This window comes from Parus major, chromosome 2 (genome assembly GCF_001522545.3).
Source record: "Parus major isolate Abel chromosome 2, Parus_major1.1, whole genome shotgun sequence".
Classification (NCBI taxonomy): Eukaryota; Metazoa; Chordata; class Aves; order Passeriformes; family Paridae; genus Parus; species Parus major.
The window spans coordinates 125,885,479-125,910,930 of record NC_031769.1 but is presented as its reverse complement, the minus strand read 5'-3'; the positions used below and the strand labels follow the sequence as shown (position 1 = coordinate 125,910,930).

Sequence of the window (25,452 nt, the reverse complement as noted above, 5' to 3'; positions counted from 1 at the left end):
TTTATTTTTTTTGAGTCGCTAATAAAATTGTGGAACTTCATATAGTTGCCTGGCTGCCACTCCTCCTAAGTCAAAAAATCAATCATGTAGAAAAAAATGGGAACAAAACCTGCTAGCTTACCAGAATAGGGACTTGACAAAGTTCGTACTACAGATTGAAATATTGTGTAATACTTCTTAAATTTCTGTTACGAAATGAAGGTAAATTTCAAGAAATATATTAGGAAGTATCTTCAGTTTCAAGTTTCACATGTGGTGAAGGCCTTTCATCTTACAGAGTGCAACAGAGCTGTGACCTGTCCCAGTGTCCAGTTGTGCAATCTCAGGTAGTTTCACCCCTCTGTATCCTCACCCTGCGTGACGTACGAAGGCAATACCTCACCTCTGTAGCCAGGGAACACACGACAGCCCTTATGCCTCTTCAGGCTCATGCAAAGCCCAGGTATCTTCAGGCTTGCTATGGCTGACGGTGCTTCCTCTACCAACAGCAGCTTGTTTTCCTTTGCTGATACAGAAATGACATCTGATACCAATCCTCATCTTTTTATTTAAAGAGCTGCGACTTTTTGTAAGAAGCAAGAATCCTGCATTTTCTTAATTCCTAAGTAAGAGCTAGTATTATCCTTTCATACTGTATGAAATTTCACCCCAGCTTTTGGTCCTGACAGGTCCTTCCCAAGCTCTGCATGTGGGCTCTTTACCAGGGTCTCTTGTCCCTGCAGCCTGGCAGGCTAGTGCTGAGCCTTCACCTCCAGGGGCTGCATCCTCCAGAGGTTCCCAGTGTTGTCCACATCCCAGTCTCTTCCACCAGAGAGAAGCCAGCTGCCAAACTAGATTTCAAACAGCCCACTCCTAATATTTTGATATTTAGTGAAGAGATACTTAGCCTAGGTGCCAAGACTGTCTCTGAAAAAGTGAAATGGTTTATCGTCTCACTGTGTAATTGAGCATCTGTGAATAATGTAATAATGTAGAATAATAAATATTAACTCCTAGAGCAAGAAAGTGCTTGAATTGCTTATATGTCTCATCTGAGAGCAACTAGAAATTCTTTCTTCCATAAATGCTTTTTTAATTGATTTATAGAGAATACAAAGAAGAGTTAGTCTAACTTCTCTCCTGGCAATCCAGCTGGTGAGATGTAAAGCAGGGTAAATTTATCTCACAGTACTATATTTATGCTTTAAAGCCACACAGCTATAGCATTTGCCAAGAATCAAATGTTTATTTGTCTAAACACTTTCAGCATCTATGACTTGCTTTAGATATTTGACAATAACTTATATTTGTAAGGAGTGAAAAATCAACAATCACATTAACATTTCTGAGATTCCAACATCCAGAGATTTCAGTACTTTTATTTACATTTATAAACTTGTATCTATTACTTTTCTTCTGTCCAGAAACAAAACAAAGGCTTGTGCATCATGCCCAGAAAGTCAAAAGGCTGTGCTGAGTTGACCTTTGTTGGATTCCCAGTGCCCATGGATCTGCTCCATCACTCCCCCTTCTCAATGGGACAGGGAAGAGAAAATAAGATAGAAAACAACTTGTAGGTTGAGATAAAGTAGTTTACTAAAGCAAAAGAAAAAGTTTGTGTGTGCACAAACAAAGAGGGATAAAATTAATTTTAATCTTTATTTTTTATCAGAGAGCATTGTCCAACCACATCCTGGGAAGTGGGGCTTCAGCATGGGTAGTGATTTCTCCAGAAGGCAAACTTTGAAACCAACAAATGCCCCACCTTCCTCCTGCTTTTCTAAGCTGATGTCATACGGTATGGAAAACCCCTTTGGTTAATTTGGGTCAGCTGTGTCCCCTCCCAGGATCTTCCCAGCCTACTGATGGGGAGTGGAATGTTGTGGAGACAGCGCTGATGCTGTGCCAGCACTGCTCAGCAATAGCCAAAGCACTGGTGTGTTATCAACACCTTTCCAGCCAGCAATGAAAAGCACATCCTTGAGGGCTGCTGTGGGGAAAATTAACTCTACCCCAGCCAGAACAAATGCACAGAGTCGTGCCAAAAAAAGGTTTTGGCAAAGAACTGACAATGAAAGGAGTTTCTCAGCTCAGAGTTCTGTTTGGAAATGTTCATATTTCATAGCTCTTATTGCATTCCTGTAATGCCTGCTTGTTACCACCTAAGATGTCACCTCAGGTGACCCAAATAATTTAGAAACTTTGGTCCTGCATTGGAAAACTTCAGAGGATGGTACAGTGCTGTCTTGGTGTGACATGGCTCAGTACCCAGCATGACTTTGAACTCTGTGGAGGCAGAGGGTCAGCTTTGTGCTGGAGGGTTTGTACTCTCTCTTTGTCTCTGGACCACAGCTCTGTCACCAACCAGTGCTTTGTAAGAGATGAGGTGAAAATGCAGAATTTCTGCAATCATAGGGCAGGATCACAGTGGTGCTATACTGTACCAGAGACGTGTGTTGAGTGTGAAGAGTACGTGGTTCTGAGCTGAGCAAACTAAACTACACCCCAGATGCATGAAATTACAATCTTCCAAATGACTTTGCAGTGTGGGGAGGGAGTGAAGAGAGGCTTAAATAGTAAAAATTGCCTGTTCCACTGCTCTTTCTCTGAGCAGACATCAATAATACACAACAGTTTTAGAAGCTACATGGGCTTATATAAGATTAAATTACCTTAGTTAAGGTTAATTGAAGAGGAATGGTGAAATTCAAATTAGGAACAATATATGTTACATTTAAATATAAAACCAGAAAGGAGGTATGACTTGCCAACAAGGATTGTGCATGGTACTGCATATCAGCAAACCATTAGAGCTGAAGAATTTGAAGGTCTAGGTTGCAAGACTGGTTTCCTAACAACATTTATTAGATTTTCCATTTCAGGAGGCCAAGAATTAGGACTAGTTGCTCATTCTTGTGTGTCACCCTGAAAAATGCAGCATTCAAGAGAACATCCCTAGTTCTTAACTGCCCTTTTCTTTCATGGCACCCACTGATGTGGTCCAATGGACCACTTGTCCATTGCAAGTGTCTGTGCACCAGGCACCTGTGTGGTGTGAAGACCCATCCAGAGGCTCCCTGTGTGCTCAGTAGGAGAGCTGCAGGTTACATTGTCCAGCAGAAACTGCTGAGGTCTCAAGGGTTAGGAAGGGGCTCAAGGAATTTTGAAAAATGTCAGTTTTTAATTTGTTCTTGTGAATTTCTTGAGTAAGTTCTGCTGTGGAAAAATCAGTATGATTAATGGGATCACACTTCTTATACTTCTAAGCAAGCAAAGGACAGTCTGAGAAGGTGAAGTGTTTTCCCTGAATATACACTAGCTGGAATGTGACTCAGTGCCTTCTGTGCCATGGCAGAATGTTCTGCTGGAAAGCAAAAGTACTTCTGTACAATGGTATCATTTGTTTGTTGGAAATACCTTTCCTACAAATGAGTAATGAATGTGGACTGTCATCAAATTAGAATTTCTCACACTTAGCTTAAATGACCAAACCCTTTGGTTGTCTGCTTTTGGTAAACTATGTATGCCAGGAACTATGCATTAGGATACTTTAACATGAATATTACAGTGACTTAAAGCATGTCTACCAGCAAGAATTATATATTTTTTTCACTTTGGCTAAGAATTTAGCTATATTTTTAGATGAACACTATGGTTTCTGCTTTCAAACTCAGTTTTTGAGTCTTTCAAAGATCTGATCTAATATTTTTTACTTTTCTTTTGCCTTTAATATTTAGCACTTAACTACTAATAAATGTTCAGTAATTGCTTTATAGCTTCAAAATGTCACATGATAACTCACTATTAACAAACAGAATTTTACAAAGAAATCCTGGAAAACATAGTGTTTTGTAAAACCATCACAACTTAACTGGCATCAGACTGATGCACAGGACAGTGCTTAGTGCTCCAGTATGACTGAACATTTGGGGAGAACTTCAGATGATAAAAATTGTTCCAGATAGGAGATATCAAGGCACAATTCTCAACACTGAGGAAACTCTATTTACTCTTGGCTGCTGTGGGCTCCACGTCTATGTCCAGGTCTGACAGAGCACAGTAGAAGAGCATCTGAACATACTTCGTTGTTGTAGCTGTACTGGCAAAAATGTGTGAGAGAAATTTATGATAAATCTTAGACATACATCTGGATTTTGAGGATTTGAAAACACTACACAGATATTAGGAAAATCTTGAAACACCTTAATGAATAGAATTAAGCATATGTTATAAATAGATAAAGGCAAAATAAGTCAATAATGAAACTGAAATTCTTGTTTAATCAGATTTTCATCAACATTTTCATTGAATTGATAGCTGAATTAAAAATATAATAAATAAAAATATTAAAGATTTTCTTTTCAAGACTGCCTCAATTTGAGGACTGACAACCACCCTTCAAGCCCATAATCAATTATTTCATTGTTTCTGAAAATCTGTGGACTCCTCTGATTTGGATTGTTTCCTTGGATGTAAAGTGAAGCAAAGATGTTCTGGTATTTCTGCCTTCCATTAAAATGCTTAGGTTTAGTATTCACAATCCTTTTTATTGAGGCTCATACTGAAAAGTCTCAGCACCACAAATATCGGATGACCATATGTCATCTACATATTGAACTGTTTTGTACAGGTAAGCATGGTTTTGTTTTCAGGACCATGTGATAAAGTAGATGATCTCAAATATGCCATATACCAAATCATAACAAAACTTATAAAGAAAAGAATTTTAGGAAAAAATATTTTCTCCTTCTTCAGCCTAAAGTTTTGTCATGGTGACTGGGACATGATGTTACTTACCAGAGAGCCACAGTAGACATTTAGGTCGTTTTTCAACTGGCAGATAGACTCCCAAATAATATGCAGGTATGCCTGAGAGGGCAATACCAACACCAATTAGGGAATTGATTGTATCACTGTAGAGAGGCACTATAACCAGGAATAGGGAACATAGACAATATACTATAGGGAAGAAGAGGCTAAGCTGTGAAGACAAAAAAAAAAAAAAATACAGCATTTGTTAAAAGATGCAACAAATACTCTATTGTAAAAATTCAGGCTTTGCAGATTAAAGTTAGACATGTCAATAATAAAATTATGTACTGAATCTTTTGACTGCTTACAGTCAGCATATTTTTTTAGCTTCTGTGTACACTTTTTTAGCCTGTTATTTGGTACACACTGAGCATCTGACTATTTTATTTTTTTCAGGCCTGCATAAACTCAGTTGCTTTACAATTATTGAAGGATCAACCTTTGAAAGAAGTACTTTAAGTAATGGGTAGCTTTCTCTCCAGCTTCAGTTCTGAATTTTTACATGTAGTTTTGGTTGGGAACTAGCTCACTTAGACCTTCAATAACCATCTTGAAGCTGTAGAACTAATAGACTGATTTACAACCATTTTGTGTGGGCACTTAACAAGTATCATACCACAAACAAGGAAAGTTGGGCCACAAAGCTGATAAGAAGACTGGAGCACCTTCCCTACAAGAGCAGGTTGAGAAAGTTGGGGCTGTTCAACCAAGATGATAAAAGGTTGCATGGACACCTCATAGCAACCTTCCAGTGTCTTAAGGGGGCCTACAGGAAAGCTGGAGAGGGATTCTTTGTTGGGAACTGTAGTGATAGGACATGGAGTAATGGGTACAAACTGAAAGGGGGGAAATTTAGGTTAGGTTAGGAAGAAATTCTCTACTGTGAAAGTGGTGAGACACTGGAACAGGTTGCCCAGGGAGGTTGTGTATGCCCCAAGTAGTTCAAGGCTGAGTTGGATAAATCCTTGAGCAATTTTGTCTGGTGGAAATTCTCCCTGCCTGTGGCAGGGATGGTTAGGACTTGGTGCTCTTTATGGTCCCTTCAAAACCTTAACATTTCATGATTCTATGAAAGTTTCAATAACCTCTTTATGGATTTTTTGGTCTCTAGGAGTGAGCCTTGTCAAGGACACAGGAGTTAACATTTGAATACCAGCTGAAATCGGTGAGAGTTTACTGGTATAAATACTTAAAAAGGTTAAAAATGTAAGTTGATGAAAACCAACTGCTACATTTCAAAAAAGGAAATGGTGTATGTGAAGTTGACTAAGTTGGCAAATACTGACAGGAATTAAACAGTCATTGTGTATAATCTGACCCTAATCCTTAGTAGAGTCAGAAGTAAAACTGCTAATAAGGCAAGATTTAATCTTTACCTTCCACATACTCTGTGGGAAAGTTTGGAAATTGGGTGTGAACATGCTTCAGGAAAATTGAGTCTGCTGTCGAAAATTGAGAAGGTTTCTAGCAGCAAGTGCTTAGGATGTTTTATGTTTGTTTGAATCTTTTTTAAACTTAATCAGGATGTTACACTTCAATGGAAAGAAAATGTGTTTGTGAAAATGATGCAGGAGTCTAGGAAGAGAGATTGACAAAGAAGAAATGTTTGGGGAGTGTTAATTTGTAATTCTCTTGATTTTTAATGCATCACTGCAGAGCCAAAATGCAGGCTGTGGAGCCAGCAAACGGAGCCAGTGCATGGTTTTGTGTGCCTGCTGTGTTTCCATCCTTACTTCCTGGAAAATCACTGGATTAACACTAGAAACAGGTTTTAGGCACACTTTGTTTCTGTGCAGTCTCCCTTGTCTAACTGATAGTCAAATGCTCTTCTAGGTCAAGCATTAAACTTGCATTTTACTGTCTATGACCATTATGCAGTGGGAGGGAATATTCAAAATATATTTGATTATTTAAGCTAACTTCTGTGTGAGCAGAATTGTGGACATTTATGGGCTTTGGAGGGATTTTACTGTGTTTGTTAAATCATGTAGGTTTGTTCAGACTATTAATCATCCATTAAGCATCCATCACCAGCTCTGCTGAGGTCTTCTATTCATCCAGGATGGGCTAAGAGCCCCAGAAATTTTCTTATTCCTTATTTGTTTTGAAACAAAATAAATTATAAGTCTGAATGAAAAAAAAATAAAAATGGTATATATCATTTCAATATCACAGGAAAACTACCAGAACAGACGTTCTTGTGGACTCTGATGGGTTTTGCTTCTTCATCTTGTATTTAGAAAGAATTTATATGGCTAATAAATCTGTAACAACTGGTACTGTTATGGTTGTGATATTAAAGATCATATAAACACATGCATTAGCTGGCTTTTAGAGATTTTTTCCTGTCTTTTTTACTTACTTTAACAGGCCGTGGTCTATGTGGTTGAGTATATCTCAAATATATTAGTCCTGCAATAGATAAACCCACAAAGAGCCAGTAGTTGAAGCAGTAGTAATTAATAAGGAGGAAAACATCTTCCACAAGTAGATAAAGCAAAGTCATTAAGCCCTAGAGATAACAAAAACAAAGACCTTTTAATGCGAAAATAAAAACAGAGTAAAATTATTAACTGGCCTGTTTCCAACCTATTTGTATGAGCTTGGGATAGCAGATCCTTGAAAGTACCCAGTCCACTCAAAAATTGAGATCACTAGAGTGACTTTGGTTCCCTGCAGGTGTGCTATACTGCCTGCACAGAAAGACCTAAACCATCAGGAATTCAATGTCTATTTTAACAGATTAGCAGAAAAAACTTCCACTTTCCACATGAAAGCTGTGAATGGTGGTATATTAACAGAGTAAAAATCATCTTACTAGTGTAAACAGAATCCCTGTGAGAAGAGCCTTCATAGTGAGATTATAAATTTTAGTAAATCATTTGATGTCAAACAGGATCAGTATGATAATTTATTCATAAATTATATGAATATTCATAAATATGGAACAATGGCAGACACCAAATAAAATGCATGATCAAATACGTGGATTGTTTATGAAAATAATTTCCACTAATGCTATAACTCATAGATCCACAATTTTGTGTCACAAGATTTCATTTGCATTGTGACAGCAGTAAAAAATTATCAGGGCTATAGGCATTTGATGGCAGAAATTTAATTTTAAGGGCTTTGTCACTCCTGTTATAGCTGCAGTTGTAGAACATCAGCCTACGGCAGGGTGGATGAACAAAGAGATGTTCTTGACATATTCTCCTCCAGTGACACTCTAAAAGCTCACATTAAAGACTTAAACAGCTCCTGTCTGTTACCATTACATATTTAGCCATTCTTTGTTTTCTCAGTAATGCTATTGTACTTCTCTCTAATATTGTTTGGAGAGCTTATGAACATGAATCAAGCCATTCCCTTTCCACTGAAAAAAACCCTCTATCATACAAAATAACACCACTCCCACCCCTTCAATGAGTTTTAGAAGTTGTGGGCATTTGCAGAAGATGTCTCCAGGGCAGGAGAAGCCTGTGAGAAGTCCAGGGCAGAGCCGAGATGTTTTACCCCAGGTCCAAACCCCAACTACCCCAGCCAGGCACGAGGCTGGGGTGTGACTTACATTGAACAGGAGAGCAGGGACGGGTGTGAAGCACTTAACGTGAATCAAGCTCAGACTGACAGGGAGGTGTCCTTCCCTGGCTCCAACATAGAAAAGCCTAAAAAAAGACTAAGGAAACTCAACCATAGCAGTAGCTTTTTGCTTCCTGACAAAGCAAAGAAAGAATCTTTTTATTACTCTGTTGTAAGTGCTTCTCTCTTCTCAAGTGGCTTTAGTTTATCAAATGGTGCTGGTCATGAGAAGACATCTGATTGTAACAATACCTCCATAAATGAATGACTTGTCATGGCAAAAATTATCAAACATTAGTAAAGAATGCTTATTAATAACTCCTTTTCAATTATTTAAAATAAACCTTAGATTTCATACCGAGATGCTGCAATAATTGATGAGTTTAAGCCACTATAGCAAGACATGGCCACTGCTATAGGAATTATCCACTTGGCATGACTAAGGGTTTCACCTCCAAATGTCTGTAACAGAAAAAAAAATAATGGTGAGGACCACTGTGTTAGGCATATGGATAATCCTGAGAAACCTTCCCAAATGTAGTGTCATAGCCAATGCTTTTTTATGGCACCCAAAAATTACTTAGGAAATTAGAATTTGGAAAAGCTGCCCAGCATTGAAATAAAATTGGCAGATATACCAAAAAAGATTTAAAAAAATAAATTCTAAGCCTAGATTAATTCAATGATGGAAAAGAAGATGATGTATTGGCTTTAAAGTATTCTGACAAATCCCAGCTGTAGTAATCCATGAATTATCATTTTATTTCTGCATCAAGTATTGATAAGGTTTTAAAAAAACATTTCAGCGCACACTTCTGTGTTGAAAATACTGCTGTGGCTGTGTGTTAAACATTACATACCGTACGTTAGAATGATAACAAAAAAACCTGGTTCTTCAACCACCCAGAATTTCTATAGCTCTTTGATCCTGGCAAAAACATCTTTCCTATGATGTAGTGTTAAGAGCAAGATTTACAGAGTATACAAGATGGTTTTTCAAGAGCATGTTTATGTAGATACTTTCTTGATATGCAGCTTCTAAAATACTGGTACTGTTACATGAAAAAGATATTTTAAGCAGCCTTGAGCATGGCAGTATTTCAGCTGTTTGCCAAGCATGCTACCTGAAATTTTCCTGTAGTGTCTTTTGTTTGGGTTATGTTCCACAACTTACCACAGCCACGGCATCACTTGTGAGGAGAGCTGACATGTCCAACACTACATAGTATGCTACATTAGTCAATAAGTAAATAATAGCTACAATAGGCATTGAAATTGCAATAGAAAGAGGTAGGTTCCTGCAAAAGCAAAATGGAAAAATTATTTCATGTTACTTAAATGAGAAATACTTAAATAGAAGATTGTTCTCAGATTCAAGCGTTTTTTATCTCTATCATGTCTTGTAATCCATCATTTTGAATCATGGGATTACAAAATAACATGCAGCCATGTGTGAAATAATTCCATAAAGAGCTTAGTTTGTTGCATGTGCGTCTGTCACAAGTTTAAAAAATCCAAACCTTAAAACATTCATACATGTAAATTTAATACACAGTCTGTTATATACAGCAATTTAAGAGAGCTCTCAAACAATGAGATTTAAGTGCAGACTTTGGTATTTTCTTGATTGTGGCATTTTTTTCCTTCAGCTTGAATGGCTGATGCACACAACTCAACAGGGCTAACATCCCTACAGAAGGGAGGAGATGATATTTGCCCATAAACAGTAATGCTGAAGATCACATCATAAAAGTCATAAATCTGACACAGTCTTACTCTACTGGTGGCAAAAAATGTCTTGGAAAAATAATTCTGCTGAACTGAAAAGAAGCAGGGAATTTTAGAGGGCTGGATGCACCTTTTTTTTTCTTTGCTTTCAGCAGGGATTTGTTCTCCTTTAAAAATTGTAGTCCAAAGTGTAAGATGTAAAATACATATATACAGGTAAATGATTTATTAGTGTGATACAACTGATAAATGAACAGAATAATCAGAAAGAGCTCTCCTACTTACTCCTTCATTTGAAAAAAATAAGGTTTTTGAAGAGAAAATAACTAATTTCCAGTCAGAAACAGATACAGAGTGGTTTGTCCTGCCATCAGCTGCCAGTGATTCAAAGGAAAAGCATGTGTTTACCTCTCAGGATTCTGCATTTCCTCGGTGACATAGTTGAGTGTGTCCCATCCTGAGTAGGAGAAGAGGGCAGAGTAGAGAGCCAGGGCGATCATCCCTGGGTTTGTTGCTGAGCCCTCGAATGGAGCTCTCAGGTTTTCCGTTTCCCCTGTACAAATGGCAGGTGCCAATTGCCTGTTACATTTTTCAAGGATTGCAACTTAGAAGGGCACTACACCTGAAGTGTCAGCTAACCAAAAGTAACTCCCCACTGCATCCAGGTTTGATCACTGTATCTAAAAGTACACAACTTACATTTTTACTTAACAAACAGGAGAGTTTCAGGCAGATGTTTAGACAGCTACACTTGTGCAGGGAGGAAACAGAACATTTTCACATGATTGTTATTTGAATGTGACTTTTGTAATCCTACCAGAATTCACAGAGTCCTCTTCTGACATTACTGCTGACCCTACCGAAGGAGGGAGCCATACCAAGGGCATGCAGTACCCTGTCAGCCAGGATGAGGTACTTGGCAAACCCAGTTTCAGTTCCTGAAACTCTCTCTCCTATTTCTTCCTAATAGCTGCGTTTTTATTTCCACCAGATGAATTAGTGGCCACTAGAGGGGGGCCTCCTTTAGGCGTGGTTTTCAGTAGGATGCTCTGACCCACAAGGCTGTTCCCCAGAACTCAGAGAAGAGATTAAAAATCTTTCCTTTCAAAATTCTGCTGTAGTTTAGCCCCATCGGTTGAGATGACAGCCTGCAGAATGCTGCAAAATAGGCGAAATGTTGGTGAAACCGCATAAGCCTTCACTGCCATCCTGGAAAGGGGAAGAAAGGCCTTAGTTTGCAGAAGGAAAGTCTGCTATCTAGTGAAAATGGAAGTGAGATAAGTATTAAGAACAGACAGAAACATGCTGAAACCTCAATTAGGAAAGAAAGTAATGTCTTTTTTTTGTAAAATGAAAGCACTGATTCAACCAAAAGAGTTTATAGATACTACAAAAGTAGTATCAAAAGATTCAGTATTGAAGATCAGGAGACTGATCCAAAGAAGGGAAGCTATAAGATGTACATATACTTTGCAGAAGAAAATGGTTGGAAGATAAAAGAAAGAAAAATCCAAAATGTTCAAGACAAGATTTTTTTATTTTTTTTTCCTTTGGCTAAAGACAGCTCATATTCAAAATCAGATATATTTACAGTCCTTTAGCACAAGAAGTATATCCAAGCACATCAGAAAGACAATGAAGGGGCTAAAACATCATAACTTTTCTTTTAATTTAAACAGCTGCTGAATTTAAAAGGGTCATTGACCTGATCACAGCTTCCTCCAGAAGTCTACATCATTCCTCCTCCCAGTCTTTCCTGTATTTAAGTGCTTGGTTCTGCTTCAACAAAGCAGAGGTGAGACCTTTACTGCCAGTAAAAGCTCTCAGCATTTTGTGTGCCTCACCATAATGTTTTCTCTGTGCTTTAACCCTCCCTGAGCCCCCAGAGCAATGCAGAGGAAGCAAAGGGGCCGTATGTGGGACCAGAGGGAGCAGCCCCTGGGTCCAACAGCACACCAGTGAGAAGGACAGGAGGCAATTTTGAAGGAGGCAATTTGAAAGCAGCAGCGATGCTGCTACAGAGGTGACATCACAGAATCACACTTTTGCAAAACTGGAGCAGTTTTGTGAGGGGAACTACTCCTTCATGCAACTGTGACCCTTAAGCAATGCTGCTTCTCTGAATCTTCACATCTCTGCCCTTAGGACTGGGTTTGGTTGTCCAGGTTTCTTTGGACTTCAGCCAGCTGGTGCCAACTGACATGCAGGGGTAATGGCTGAACAAAAATGCTTTCCTAAAGTCTAATGTAGCTTTACAGTGTAACAGCTGATGCAACTGCCACCAAGGAAAGGAGGAGGCCAGCAAACATGGAATAGTAAGCATGCTTGTTAGGATTTATAAGCTAATTTAGCAGGAGAAAACGATAATTCCTAAACTGAAGAGGGTAAACCACTTTTATTTCAAGTGAACAAAGATAAAACGGCTATACAATTTAAGAATTTCAAAGGAAATGAAAATGTAAAAACCTTAGTAAACTAATTAGCAGAGCTAAAACTGGAAGAGACTTCACTGTGCCAGAGGCCCAAATGAATAAAATCAAATCTATTGCCGTATGCAAAGCTCTGAGGTGGCACCAGAATAAACTGCTCTCCAGCTTTTTAGTGTGTTCAGTTCAGTCCAGTTACTGCTGATAGGAGGTGGCTCAGCTGACCTGTGATGCCTTACAGTAACACCATACCACAGTGATTCACAGAACTGCACTGTTACACTCTTCTCCTCTGTTTCTAGAACAAACATGCCCTCCCACAAATCCCACCTACGATTCACCCTCTCTGGTCATCACCCCCTGGCTGGGGGTGGTGCCAGTGGGGGCGAGAATGGTGGTGGGGGGAACTGTTACAAGCAACACAACTTCTGTTCCTGTCCTGTTATAGGACAGGTAATGCATGAGTCAAACACAGAGGCTGACTTTAAACTAGTCAGCAGTAAAGTGATGTCAGTTCAGCTGCTATTTGGTATTCCGACCAAGCAGCGCAGAACTTGGCCTCAATAATTAATCCCCTGTTGCTTAACAAGCCAAAAAATACATCTGATCTTCCTAAGGCAGACTTTTATTTTTCCAGAATAAATAACACTTCATATGTAAGTCTTAAGGATCTCCCTATGTGGATTTTGAAACTCATATGTGGTTCATTTCATAGAATTTACGTAAATGAAAATTATTCTTACCTTTACCAATTTTGTAAAGACCAACAGATATCACCAAGATAAGAGCCATAACTTTTGCATATGTGAAAACATCTTGTACACGGGTACCCCACTTTACATTAACACAATTAATTAACGTTAAGGAACCTGCAAAGAAAATGAATATGCATGAAAAAAGCACTGGACGTTTAATATCACTTAAGCCATATTTCAAACCCATCTTTTCAGATACCACTCCTCTTTTAAGAAGTAAAACAGAATCAAATTTCTCCACTTCAGGACCACCCGGATTTATTAAAATGAAATACCTGGTTTAAAATTTGCACAATGGTTTTCTGAAGAAAACTGTTTCCATGATGTAGGTAAGACAAAACACATCAGTTTTTGAATTTTAGGACTTACTCCTTTTCCTTTTAAATAACATTTACACTTTATTAAATTCAACAAAGTTGTTCACATGCATTTCTTTATATCCTGTATATCATAAATTTCTTCATGCTGAGTTAAGCTCTAGTTTAGGTATAGAATAAGGACAATTTCTGCACAGAAACAGTTTGCATGCTGTGACAAGATACTGAATTGAGCTGGGCCAGCATGCTATTACTCTGTGCTCATGGGTTTGAAGTTGTGTCATTCACATTTTGGCCCTGAGTCTGAAGACTGCATAGCACATACTTACAGCATTCTTTCGATGTTTTTTACAGAATCTACAGTTTTTCCAGAATCTAACAAAAATACCAAAGCAGTTGGTTGCAGAAAGCGGGTGGGATCGACCAATTTTCCTTTCCTCCTTTTGCCATATTCTCTGCAGTCAGGTTTGTCCCTTGGCTGGCAGCAGGTCAGTGCCCATCTGCTCTCACTCTAGCACACACACGATATCACAGAAAAGTTCTCCCTCTTGCAACCCCATGATTCAAAACAGAGATAAATGAGGAAAGGTAATGGTGTGCATTGGTACCAGGTAAAGCCCAGCTGATGGAGAAGAGAGCAGAACAAATGTGGCATGGTGACCTAGAGTGCTCCCAAGCATGGATCAAAGTGAGCTATTTCTTATCTAGAAGTTTTGGTCTTTGCTTCTGCTTCTTTGACCTGCCTATAATCTATACTTTGGTTTTAAAAGGAAGAAAAAATGTTTTGTAATGCTCACATTGAAAATAATTTAGAAATCATTCTATATAGTAAGGGAACTAGCATGCAACCACACATGCTCAAAGAACTTCTTGCCTTCATTTTCCTAAATGAATCTGTGCATGTGACAGTGTCCTATCAGCCAGTTAGGCCAGCGAACCATAGACATCCATGTATCTTTAATCAACAGTCACAATTTCTCCCTGCCAAATTATCGTAATCCTCTTCTCCCTCTCTAGTAATACCAGCCCCAAACACAATACATCTGAATAAAAAATTATTAGTTTCTAAGAACATGTTTTAGATAGCTTAATAATTATTTTCACAGAATGCAAAGAAATAGAACTTTAGAAAAACCCCTTCTGGCTACATACAGTTACAGTTTTTAACTTCTAGCAATTACTACTTACATATACATGCAGCTGCAATCAACCTGACTGCATCATACGGCGGTTCACAATGGGGGAAAATTGGCTGAACAATATAGTTAGCAAATGTGATTGCTATCACTGCCTGAGTTGTTGGTTCAATAATTAGCAAGGAAGACCAGAGTCTGATGAAGGCCACAAAGGCCCCAAATGCCTCAAGAATATAGGCATAACTGCCTCCAGATTTCACGATGGATGTTCCCAGTTCAACGTAACACAAAGCTCCAAACAGGGAAAAAATCCCACCAAGTGCCCAGATGATGAGTGAGAGTCCATAGGAAGCACTGTACATTAAAACACCTCTGGGTGATACAAATATGCCAGAGCCAATCATGTTCCCTACAATTAAGGAAACTCCATTTAGTAACGTGATTTCTTTTTTCATCTGCATTTTTTCACTTGTCTCTGCCATATTGTCCATTTCAGCTTTTGCATTTCTAGTTCTGGACTTTTTATCACAGCATATTTGCCAAGGGGCTGGCATCTTCAAATCACATTACCTGAAAACAAGAGGAGAGAACATATTTTTTAATGCATCAGAAACATGGATAAGATAATTAACATACAAGGCATAAATGATGTAAAGAAAACTATTTTGCCTGATTTTACCTTGCAATACAGGAACAGCACACTAGTGAATTTTCTTAACTTTTATGGTTGCATATCTTTTCAATGGATAAATATGAAGCCACTGTCTTTGGTGATAGATTCTGAAGCCTGTTAACTCTCAGTTCACTATTATTATTTGTCTTGAATTGTAATTCTATGTTACGTTATTGAAAATATTTTAAGGAAGGAGACACTGTATCCCTGGTAACACATTCTCATACAGCTGGAGTGTCCTCTCTAAGAATACCTCTTCCTAAAATTTGTTCTTATCCCAGGAAGAATTTTAATTTCATTATTATTTGTTTCATCAAATGACATTTACTTGAAAACTGTTCTGCTGGGGAACACCAGAGAAAAGACAGAAAAGGAGCCTCAAAACCTCTAATTTCACAAGGTAAATGTTAATGTAAGGGTAAAAAAAGAGTTTTACTGCTCCTAGAGATGAGATTGCTGCTGCAGTGAATCTTGCAGCTTGGTTAGCTATTAACCTCACTTGACTTCTCAGGAGAAGCCACAAACATTCACAAGGATTGAGTCTGGAACACTCTGTCCCTGGAACACTTCTGTATCAGAAAGTCCAACAAAACATGCCTGTAAAGCATCTCCCTCTGGTGCTTGCAGGACAAGATCCAAATATGCTGGGAGCTGGCAAGAATGACCTAACTGCATAGCTCCATGGGTGAGTGCACCGATGTGCATGTGATGCACACATGCACAGCTCCGGGGCTGAGGTCCCTGGGGATGAGGAACCCAGGACCGCTGTGACTGTCCCACTTCTTGGGTCCTGCTGATGGATAAGGGTCCTTAGATCAACAGTTAATTTTTGGTGTCTGTCTCAAAAGATGTTTGTTACTCTTTCCCTTCCCCCCTCCACACACTCTAAAGCACTTCTGAAGATAACTTCCTCAAAATTCTATGACTTAGATCCAAGTCTTCTTAGTAGAACAAAGCTCATCCATGCAACACTGGCAAAACAAAACCCATTTGATTACAAATGTTTACACACTACATTTACATATTACATGTGATTCACAATTTATGTTGTTAAAACGTGGGTCAATGGCCAGTTTAAAACAATCTGCCCTCCCCAAACATCCTGAAAGGTTTGCTTTCCTTTATAAAGTATGACTGTTCCATCAACCCTGAATATATTATAATTCTATGTGATCTTTCCCAGATTTTTTGATGCAACTCACTTTCCTAATTGATCAAATAGCAAGCGAGACCTCATGAGTATTAAAAATTAAAAGATGCCAAATTCTCTTTAAAGATTAAATGTTTTTCTCATCCCAATGGCACTTTCTTTAACCACAGGAACACTGTGGGAACACTGGAATAAAGTTAAATATTAACTCTTGTCAAGCATGACTGCAGTCTCCCTTTTTTTTTTTTTTTTTTTTTTTTCCTGACCTCCCTGTACTTTCCCCTTTCCTCTGTTCCTAAAGGCAGGACAAAGGGTTTTAAAAGCTGTTGGGCAAACACCAGCGCTATTCCTTTTTTGTTTGCTGGCTTTTTTTTTTTTTTTTTTTTCCTGACCTCCTCCTCACACACTCAAGTGACTCCTCTTACTTCTCACATCATCCCTCTATGAATAAAAAGCACCATCCTGGTTTGCAGAGAGAAATTTCATGCATCCAATACACCTTTCATGCATTCATACATCTTCTTTTAAATTCCTTATAACCCTCACCTGTTTCCTTCTGTGTGACAGAAAGGAGGAAAAAGTCACCCTCCCAACCCCAAAATACAGGCCAATACTTCCAGAACTCCCTGTCTCCATTTCTTTTCTCAATGGCTATGTGAAATACTGGCAGAAACCCCTCCCATGATGGCAGCTGTTTGGAGAGTTCATCATGAGAGTAACATGCTAAAAATCTGGGCATAATTCTGTATTAATACTCCTTTTTTATCATAGCTGGTTTAAAACTATCTTGTGCTTCTTATGCTTGACGTGCAAATTTTTAATTTTTTTTTTTTCCAGATTTTTAAATGTATGTTCTGGCTGTGAGCTGAAATGCAAAGATATCTCAGTCAGCACAGCTCAAGGGTGTGGGAATTTAAAATGCAGCTGTTACCCAGGTGATGGGAATGTGGAGCTATGCAGTGATGAAACCCAGCAGCTATCACTTTTCCTGAAATGAAGCCTCACTGGTAAGTAAGATACAGTTATTTTCCTGTAAAAAAGAATACATCAAGTCATTGGTAGGTACAGGTAACTTGGGTACGTGGTATCAAACCTGAACTTTGATGTCTAGTACAGATGGTCGGCTAGCTAAAGGGAATTTGATAATTTAATCTGGCAATGCTACCAAAGCCTAGTAGCACTTTTACAGTCTGCAGCATTCATGAAAGCACAAAGGTAAAGTTTAAATTGTTTTCTTAAGTAACACCATGTTTTGCATATTTTTCTCTTATCTCTTGTGCTACCAAAAGATTATTTCCGATTTTAAAAATGTGTAACCAGAGCTGTGTAGGGAAGTATTTCTTTCATAAATCAGTGACTGTGGATGAAACCATTATGAAAGAAAAACAAGTAGAAGAAACAGTTCAAAATTCAGTACTTTGAGACATGTCACATGAGCAAAATTTTTACCCAGACACTCAAATAAATCCACAAATAGGTATGGCCTGAGAGTCAAAGGGTAAGAGATTCAGTTTCCATAACAAAGATATGTAACTTCACTATTAATTTATATCACCTGAAACAGCCTCTGCCTGTCCTTCTCCACCAAGACAATGGTATTATTTCCAGCAGTTTGACAATGCACTGATTTCATTCAGTGACATAAAAATGTTGGAGCAGTTACTGATTTCTTTATTCAAGACTATGTCTTTCTTAAATAAACAAGATTCTCCGAGTCATGACTCATGCTTGTTCTCAGCAAAGTATTCCTGCTATTAAGAAAATTAGTGGAATATTGGAAATCCTGTACAGATCTCCCTGTACAATAGCAAAAGAATATTATTTTTGTCAAGTGTATAAAGAATTTATTGCTGTTACATTTTCCCCTACTGAATCTGGTCAACAGTCCTGTCCTACTGTCATCACTTCACCCTCATGCCACCATGTCCTCTTTCTGGGACCATCACTGTTGCCTCTGCCTCAAACTGGTGTGCCAAGAAGCTTTAGCTGAGAAGATTACATGTTCAAGAATGCTTCAATAGCTCTTCTCCATCATTTGGACATCTAGGTGAGATTTTGAGGATGCATGTAATCCAAGTGAGAGACAGCAAAAGCTACTGAGAGAGCTTATTGGGTGGGGACAACCATCAGAGCTGTAATAAGGTGATTTCTTACAGGGGTGGCCATTTTCAGTTGTAAAATCCTGTATTATAATAGATGACAAACATTTATGGTGAAGCTTCTAGCAGTCAGAGACCTGAGACCAGGACGTTTAAATTTATGCAGTAATTAAAAAACTGAGGTTCTTTGCATCCTGCTTTAAAATGGTTGGGTATTGTGATGATAAAACTTTATGGCAGCAAAATCACCAGTACAGGTATTTTAGTAACTCTTGAGCATGAAGTCTGAGGAGCAAAGCTTAAAAGCTTTCTGATGCTAAAGAAGGTCCTTGCTGTCTTGGTCCCACAGAATGGGATGAGCAGAAAGAGCTATTGGTTTCTGGAATCAATGTGCCTCCGAGGACACAGCAGGCTGAATGACACAGCTGCCAACACTTGCCTCTGCCTTGTTTCAGGAAGTGAGCTCTGTTACACAACTTCAGAACCCTGGTTTCAGGCAGATCTTCCTTTCCCTTAGGGACTCTCTCAATAAATGGAGGGAAATTTTCCTCTCAGGGAAAGCACAATGCCTTGAGAGCTCAGACAGCCAAAATGGCCCTAAATGTTTTGCACCTTCTTTTTTACCTCCCAGATGTATGTGCAAAGAGCAACAGAAAGGACCTTGGAGACTGAAACCTGAGAAATTAAAGAAAACAGTAACACCATATTCAGGTAATTCTCAGTAGCTCTTTCTTACTTAATCCTCTGCCAAAAGTCATACAGAAAAGTGAAGGATGGAAGGGACAAGTTGATCATAGTTGAAAACTGGAGCTGAAATCAAAGACAGTTCTTCCATAAATTACTATTGAGCTGGTTTGGCAGGGGAGGATTTTCTCAGACACTTCCCATTCTTCAGGGGTCTACACTTCATGAGTGATAACTTCCATCTTAAGGGGGTAATTCACCTCTGCCAAATGATTCAGCAAGGCTTGGTCAGGGAAGTGCTTATGTACTTCCACAGGAACTCACAGACTTGTGAAGTCTTACAAACTGCTCCATAATCCTCCAGGGGGACTGAGGTGCCCCATCTGTTAGAACATCTAGCAATTCTCATCTTTAATTCAAGAAATATTAGTAAATTGATAAGGTATCAGAGATGAATTATTGTTGCCTTCAGCAGATTCCCTTGGAAGATGAGGGCATTTAAAAAGTCACCTCCTATGAAAGATGTTGGAACATGGACATCAGATTTATATCTCATTTTGTGGTCTTTTCTTTCGGTGAATTATGTCTACCTCCACAAAATTTCTCAATAATGAAAGTGTGCTATGCCACCAATGAACCAGGCCAAGTCAAACCAGCTAAGAAAACTGATAAACTCACAATATTTTCTAGTTTCAGTCAGAAAACTAGTGAGATGAAGAATAACATTTAAAATGAAAACCTAGCACATTTTAATTATATGGGTATTAGAAATCAATATGCACGTAGAAAATGTATCAATATACATTTTGCATAGCCATTGCAAAAGTCATGAGCAATCTCTTACTTTCTTCAAGTATATTCTGGGCAGTTTCCTCCTGCCTGTAGAAGATTAACCAAAAGTTAAAAACCCCATATACAGTTATATTAATAGCTATTGGAACATGAAATCAGATGAGCAAGCAGTTTTCAACATGACCAAAAATGTGTAGTTCAAACTTCAAAAGACTACTACTGAGTATGAGCATCAACAGGTCTCAAAGGGAGTATTCATGGCAAATTGTACTGTTGGACATTTCCCAATGAGGAAAGCAAACAAAACAAGATTATGCAGTATGAGGAAACAGCATACAATAAAATACTCTCAGAAATTATAATACTAAAAACTCAAACAACAGCAACAAAAATCCACTTTGATCTCATCTGAAACAAACATTTCTCACTCAATAGGAAACAAGCATACTTCCTTTTGGTTTTCAATTTCTGTTTATAAAAATATTCAATGAATTATTGCTTCACACGCTCCAAAGGCATTACTACGGTCATAGACTGGCTTTCCCACAGGAGGGACTTGCTCCGCCCCCAGCACTCCATTCCCAATCCAAAGCAAATCAAAGAGATTTGAGAAAAAAAGCTACTGTAGCCCAAATTTAAGGAGCTATTAAAAAGAAGTTAGCAGCTTACCAGAGGGTAGGTGATATGCTTGCTTCCTTTAGCAGAAAGGCTGCTGTAATAGAACAGTGTCTCCCAGGCTGCTGCTCTAAATAAACACCTCTATTTACCAGGATGGGTAATATGAATAGCCTCTTCTCTCACTCTCCATTTAGCCTTGCCTTACCTGCTATTTTTATTACAGTAGCATGAACATTAGAATCAATGAGAGCTTTCAAGAAAGATCTCAGACTCTTCTGGAATGTGGTTTTTCCAAACAGCCTCAACTGAGGTCATTAGTCAGGCAGAAGCAGACAACAGCTGCTCTCTATTCCTAGGAAATTTGTGATAGAAATAAAGGGAAAGTTTGGGGAAAAAAAAAATCCTTCATCCATGTGTCACTGAAACCATGAATAATAATGCAGTCTAATTCTTTCTTTATGATGTAGAAAGCCACAATGGAATTTTTACTAACACTACACAAAGATGTTTTTTCTAGTGGCACAACTTGCTAAATCAGAAAGTCTTTCAGAGGGGGCAGACTAGCAAAGAGCTGCAGTTAACTGAAAATCATAGGCATTATTTAATTTCAAACAAACAAATATTTTTGGGGTTTTTTTCCCCAAATTTTCTTCTAAGTTTACCCTATGCATTGTTAAATATTAATCAACTCAATTATTTTTCTTAACTTCAGAATTATAGACCTGTGTCTTTTATAGATGATGCATGAGACCCAAAACAGGTTGATCTGGTGTTGATCTGGTTGATCTTATTTTAATTCAATAAGTTTTAAAAAAAAAATCTAAGATAAAAATAAGCAAAGAAATTATTTACCCAGTGTATTCACTTAGTCTTCTGAAATAATATTTGTCCTATGATGTCCTTTAGCAAAGCCAGTATGGTATACAGCATAATGTCTAATGAAACAAGAAAACATCCAGAAAATAAAATCTCCTGGGCAGAGTGAAAAGTTAATGAATGCAAGAGTACTAACTTGGGATTTTTGTTTTCCGTGAAGAAAGATGTACTCACGTGCCAAAGGGCATCTGGAAGGAGCTGATCCAGCAGCTCAAGAGTCTTGTCACTAGAGCTGAGGCACCAGATAACAGCACTTCATCAGGTTGGACCACTAATCCACACAGAAAAATAAAATATTTGAATCCAAGCACAGATATCCTTCCAATACGCCTGAGGAGTCCAACTAAGAAACAAGCAGGAGCATAGAATCACGTTGCATGTTCCATTCTGTAACCCACGGTGACCAAAAAGAATAATAAAAAACCCACAAATCTTTCTTTTATAAGCCAGAGCTCCTCCTATTTCTTCATTTTAAAGTAACATAATGTATAAACATGTCTTTTGTGATAGATTGAGACAGGTATAATGTTAATGTTTACACAGAATGGCTGTGCTTTCTTAAAACCCTATTCAAAGCAGGTATAGGACAAATTCTTTGAGTAAACAGCTTTCAAGCTGTTTTATCGATGAAGGATGAGAGCTCTCTAAGTCTGCCTGAAAAGATTCCAGCACAATTCCAGCTGCCTGCAAGTTTGTGGTTACGTACAATTTACGTGGCAAAAAGCATTTTGGCAGCAGGATTGTTTTTCAGAGATGTTGTTCCTTGTTGGAAAAACAGAGAGGCTGAGAACCATGTTCCTTAATCAGGGCCTCTGCCATCTCAAAGTCTTTTTTCTTCTGCCAGGGCAATGTTAACAAACCATAGCCTAAAATCCAGAATGCATATTTTCAAGAATGCATAATTACTTCCACTCTGGAATTTGAACTTGAGTTTGTCCTGTTTCTGATTTGGGGCACCAAACTGGTTTTCTGATTGTGTGTCATACTGAGGGACTCTGCTATCAGAGCACCTTTATATTGTCCATTTATCCCATTCCTGAGCCAGCCTCAGTTCTTTGTTTCAAGTCTGTAAAAGCTACATGTTGGAACATGAAAAAGAGTCTTTTCTTCATTAATGCCTCCTGTACTTGTATTGGTCTGACCCTCATGGTTACACACGACTGGATATTTGCCATAGATTTACAGGAACAGCACATAAATCAACATTGAGCAATCATAAAGCATGCACTGGGCATGAAAAGGATTTTTCTTGAACATTTATACTGTAAACACAAAATCTAGTCCCTTTGCCAAGGAAGATTACATCTAATCTTGCATTTTAAGTAAGAAGGATGGATAATGTGAAGAAGCTAATGTGCCTTTGTAACAAGTTTTTCTTACTCATTTTTACAGTATTTCAGGATTTGATAAGAATGTTTGCAGTGAGGCTTTTCCTGTACTAATTTACTGTTCACAGCAGTTGTGTTTTTGTGTCTCTTGTTACATATAAACATGCAATTCCTTTTTGAACAGCAAAATAAGGCATGCTTGCCTAATAAAGGAATAAACCTGTGGCATTTTCTGGTTTCTTGCCCACACTTCCAGTACTACTCAGAAAGGCTTTTCATACTGCACACTGGAAACAAGACTAGTTCAATTATTTCCAGAGCCCTCTTCATTCATACCGTTGCTCAGCTGCAGCAAACAGCTCAGTGTTACCCCTGCCAAGTTCTCTGCTTCCTCCTTTTCCTTAACTCTGCCCTCTGTGCCTCAGCCAGCACAGGCCCCTACCGTCCTCATCCACAACACATGCACTTACACTGAACCCTGGTTGAAAACACACTGCCAAACACCCTCTACCATTAGCTGCAAGACTCTGAATGACAAAGGTTACCATTTGTATCATCTTGGTAAAATCAGATCTTTATTTACCTCACCATGAAGTTGGTGAAGGAGAGAACATGGCTCACGGACCAACAAACTTCTTCCAACCATGTTAATTTCAGGGATGGGAGCAGAACACAAGGAGCAGCAATTACTAAGTGACAAGGTGCTAAAATACCATACAAAATCTAATGCAAATAAACACAAAATAATATGTGTAGTCCTATGTTTCTATTTCCCCATGTACATTTAAAAAGACATTTCTATGTGCACATTTTGAAAGGCTTTCAGTGAGCTGTTATGACTCAGAGAAAAGCTTTTTCTGTCAGTTTGAAACATCAGTAGCATTTCCCTTTGGAATGAAAAAGCAGGAAAATCTGTTAGGAATTGCAATGAAGAAGTGAGGACTGTACTTTAACAGTATTTTTACTGTTAAAACAACTGTAAAACAACAGAAGTGTCAAACTGCTCATATTGACTCTCATGTCTGTCACCTCCACACACCCTTCACTCTGCGTGGCCAAGCACACAACCTTCACCTCTTTTCCCTCATGCTGACCCCAAATCACTCTCCTAATGCCCTTGCCTGTATCTCTGTGGCCCCAGCTGTGGCTGCCTCTTTCCCTCTTTCACTTAAGGATATCTGTGTGTGCTTAACACATTGGAGAGGGCAGGGTGATGCTGCCCAGAGTGGTGCTGTCTGATGCCCTGGAAACATTCAAGGTCATTCTGGACAGGGCTCTGAGCAAGCTGATCTAGTTGGAGATGTCCCTGACTGTGGCAGAAGGGCTGGACTAGCTGACCCTTAGTGGTCCCTTCTAACCTGAACTATTCTGTGATTGTAGTCCATCATGGAGGGAGGCTCAGGGTCCAAGGAAAGACGGAGACTGGCCCAAGTTTTTATACTGAATGGTCTCAGGGTTTCCTTGGAGGGCTGGACTTTGGGTGGAATGCTCATGGCCTTACAGACAGGGGCATTTTCAGAGCTGGGGAAAGAAAATTACTTTTTCTGCAACTGTGCCACCTCAGGGTGATAGCACATGTAGAGGAGGAGCCCACAGTGATTGCAGCAGTGTGACAGCACCACTCCTGAATGTGACTCCATAGGGCCACATTTATCACTGCAATTAAATGAAACCAACCTAGTTCTCTACAGACAGGCAGGAGTCAGCAGGGAGCCTTTGAAAGCTGCAGGATCCCTTTTCCCTCAGCTGTCTGACAGTGGGCCCTCAAGAAAGTTCCTAATACCTGATGAATTTTGGACACACATCGAAGAAATGTTACTTTGCTACCTTGTAAGACACAAAACTTATTGTAAACACCAATAATAATGAACAACTGTCACTTAAAATGTGATGTGCAGTGAAACACACAGTTCTGGCACCACCTTTCCTCAGTCCTCTCTCTGCTAGACATCATTAGGTCTGCTCTAGGAAAAGCACAGGCATTCATTACACCATAGCCCTGCTTTCAGCTATCTAAACCAGCGAGCAGGATAAAAGGCAAATATCCAGTTTATGTCCAAAACATACTTTATTAGAAACAATTTTAAACCTCTCCTATCCAATAAACTATACATTGAAGCACATCTCCATAGGTTTTGAAACAGCCATCACTTAGGATTTTTCATTTATCTGCTCTTTTTTATATGGTAATTTAGGTATATTTCACCGTTCTTGTATGCAGAGGTTGAATTTCCTCAAATTTTAGACAGCCTGAGCAGAAATAGTAATTATTTATTAGTGCTTTCAAAAATAATCTGCCTGTGCTGTGTTCTGACAAATTAAAGCAAGTAATTTTTTAACTAGTTTTGAGTTTATCTAGATAAAGTCACTAAGGTCTTGTGAAACGAACTGAAAAAAAATTCCACGTACCATTTTTCATTTCCATTTCATTTTCATTTTCATTTCATTCATTCATTTCCACTGAAAAAAAATTCCACTTTTCCTCTCCGGTGGCCCC

The 25,452-nt window shown here is 38.6% G+C and overlaps 1 protein-coding gene and 1 long non-coding RNA gene across 5 annotated transcripts in view; one reads left to right on the top strand and one right to left on the bottom strand.

Moving 5' to 3' along the window:
• Positions 1 to 21,873, top strand: part of LOC107200704 — a 35,861-nt gene extending 13,988 nt beyond the window's left edge. The window contains exons 4-7 of the long non-coding RNA XR_001519718.1: positions 17,396 to 17,565; positions 18,444 to 18,605; positions 19,289 to 19,368; positions 21,788 to 21,873. This is a non-coding gene — a long non-coding RNA (uncharacterized LOC107200704). The remainder of the gene's footprint in view (positions 1 to 17,395; positions 17,566 to 18,443; positions 18,606 to 19,288; positions 19,369 to 21,787) is intronic.
• LOC107200703 (Y+L amino acid transporter 2-like) lies at positions 1,201 to 21,698 on the bottom strand. 4 transcript variants are annotated; one of them, XM_015619535.2, is made up of 11 exons: positions 21,604 to 21,679; positions 20,957 to 21,103; positions 14,788 to 15,305; positions 13,271 to 13,396; positions 10,510 to 10,654; positions 9,548 to 9,671; positions 8,732 to 8,835; positions 8,363 to 8,459; positions 7,154 to 7,303; positions 4,777 to 4,960; positions 1,620 to 4,073 (listed from the first exon to the last, which is right to left on the bottom strand). In XM_015619535.2, exons 3-11 carry the CDS (start codon positions 15,287 to 15,289, stop codon positions 3,982 to 3,984), a joined length of 1,524 nt encoding a protein of 507 aa, XP_015475021.1. In that variant the 5' UTR covers positions 15,290 to 15,305; positions 20,957 to 21,103; positions 21,604 to 21,679; the 3' UTR covers positions 1,620 to 3,981. The 4 variants fall into 4 exon arrangements, with proteins under 4 accessions (XP_015475022.1, XP_015475021.1, XP_015475023.1 ...); XM_015619536.2 differs by lacking the exons at positions 20,957 to 21,103; positions 21,604 to 21,679 and adding an exon at positions 20,803 to 20,904 and having other exon boundaries at positions 1,201 to 4,073; XM_015619537.1 differs by lacking the exon at positions 20,957 to 21,103 and having other exon boundaries at positions 1,620 to 4,078; positions 21,604 to 21,698.
• Positions 21,874 to 25,452: the final 3,579 nt, after the last annotated feature.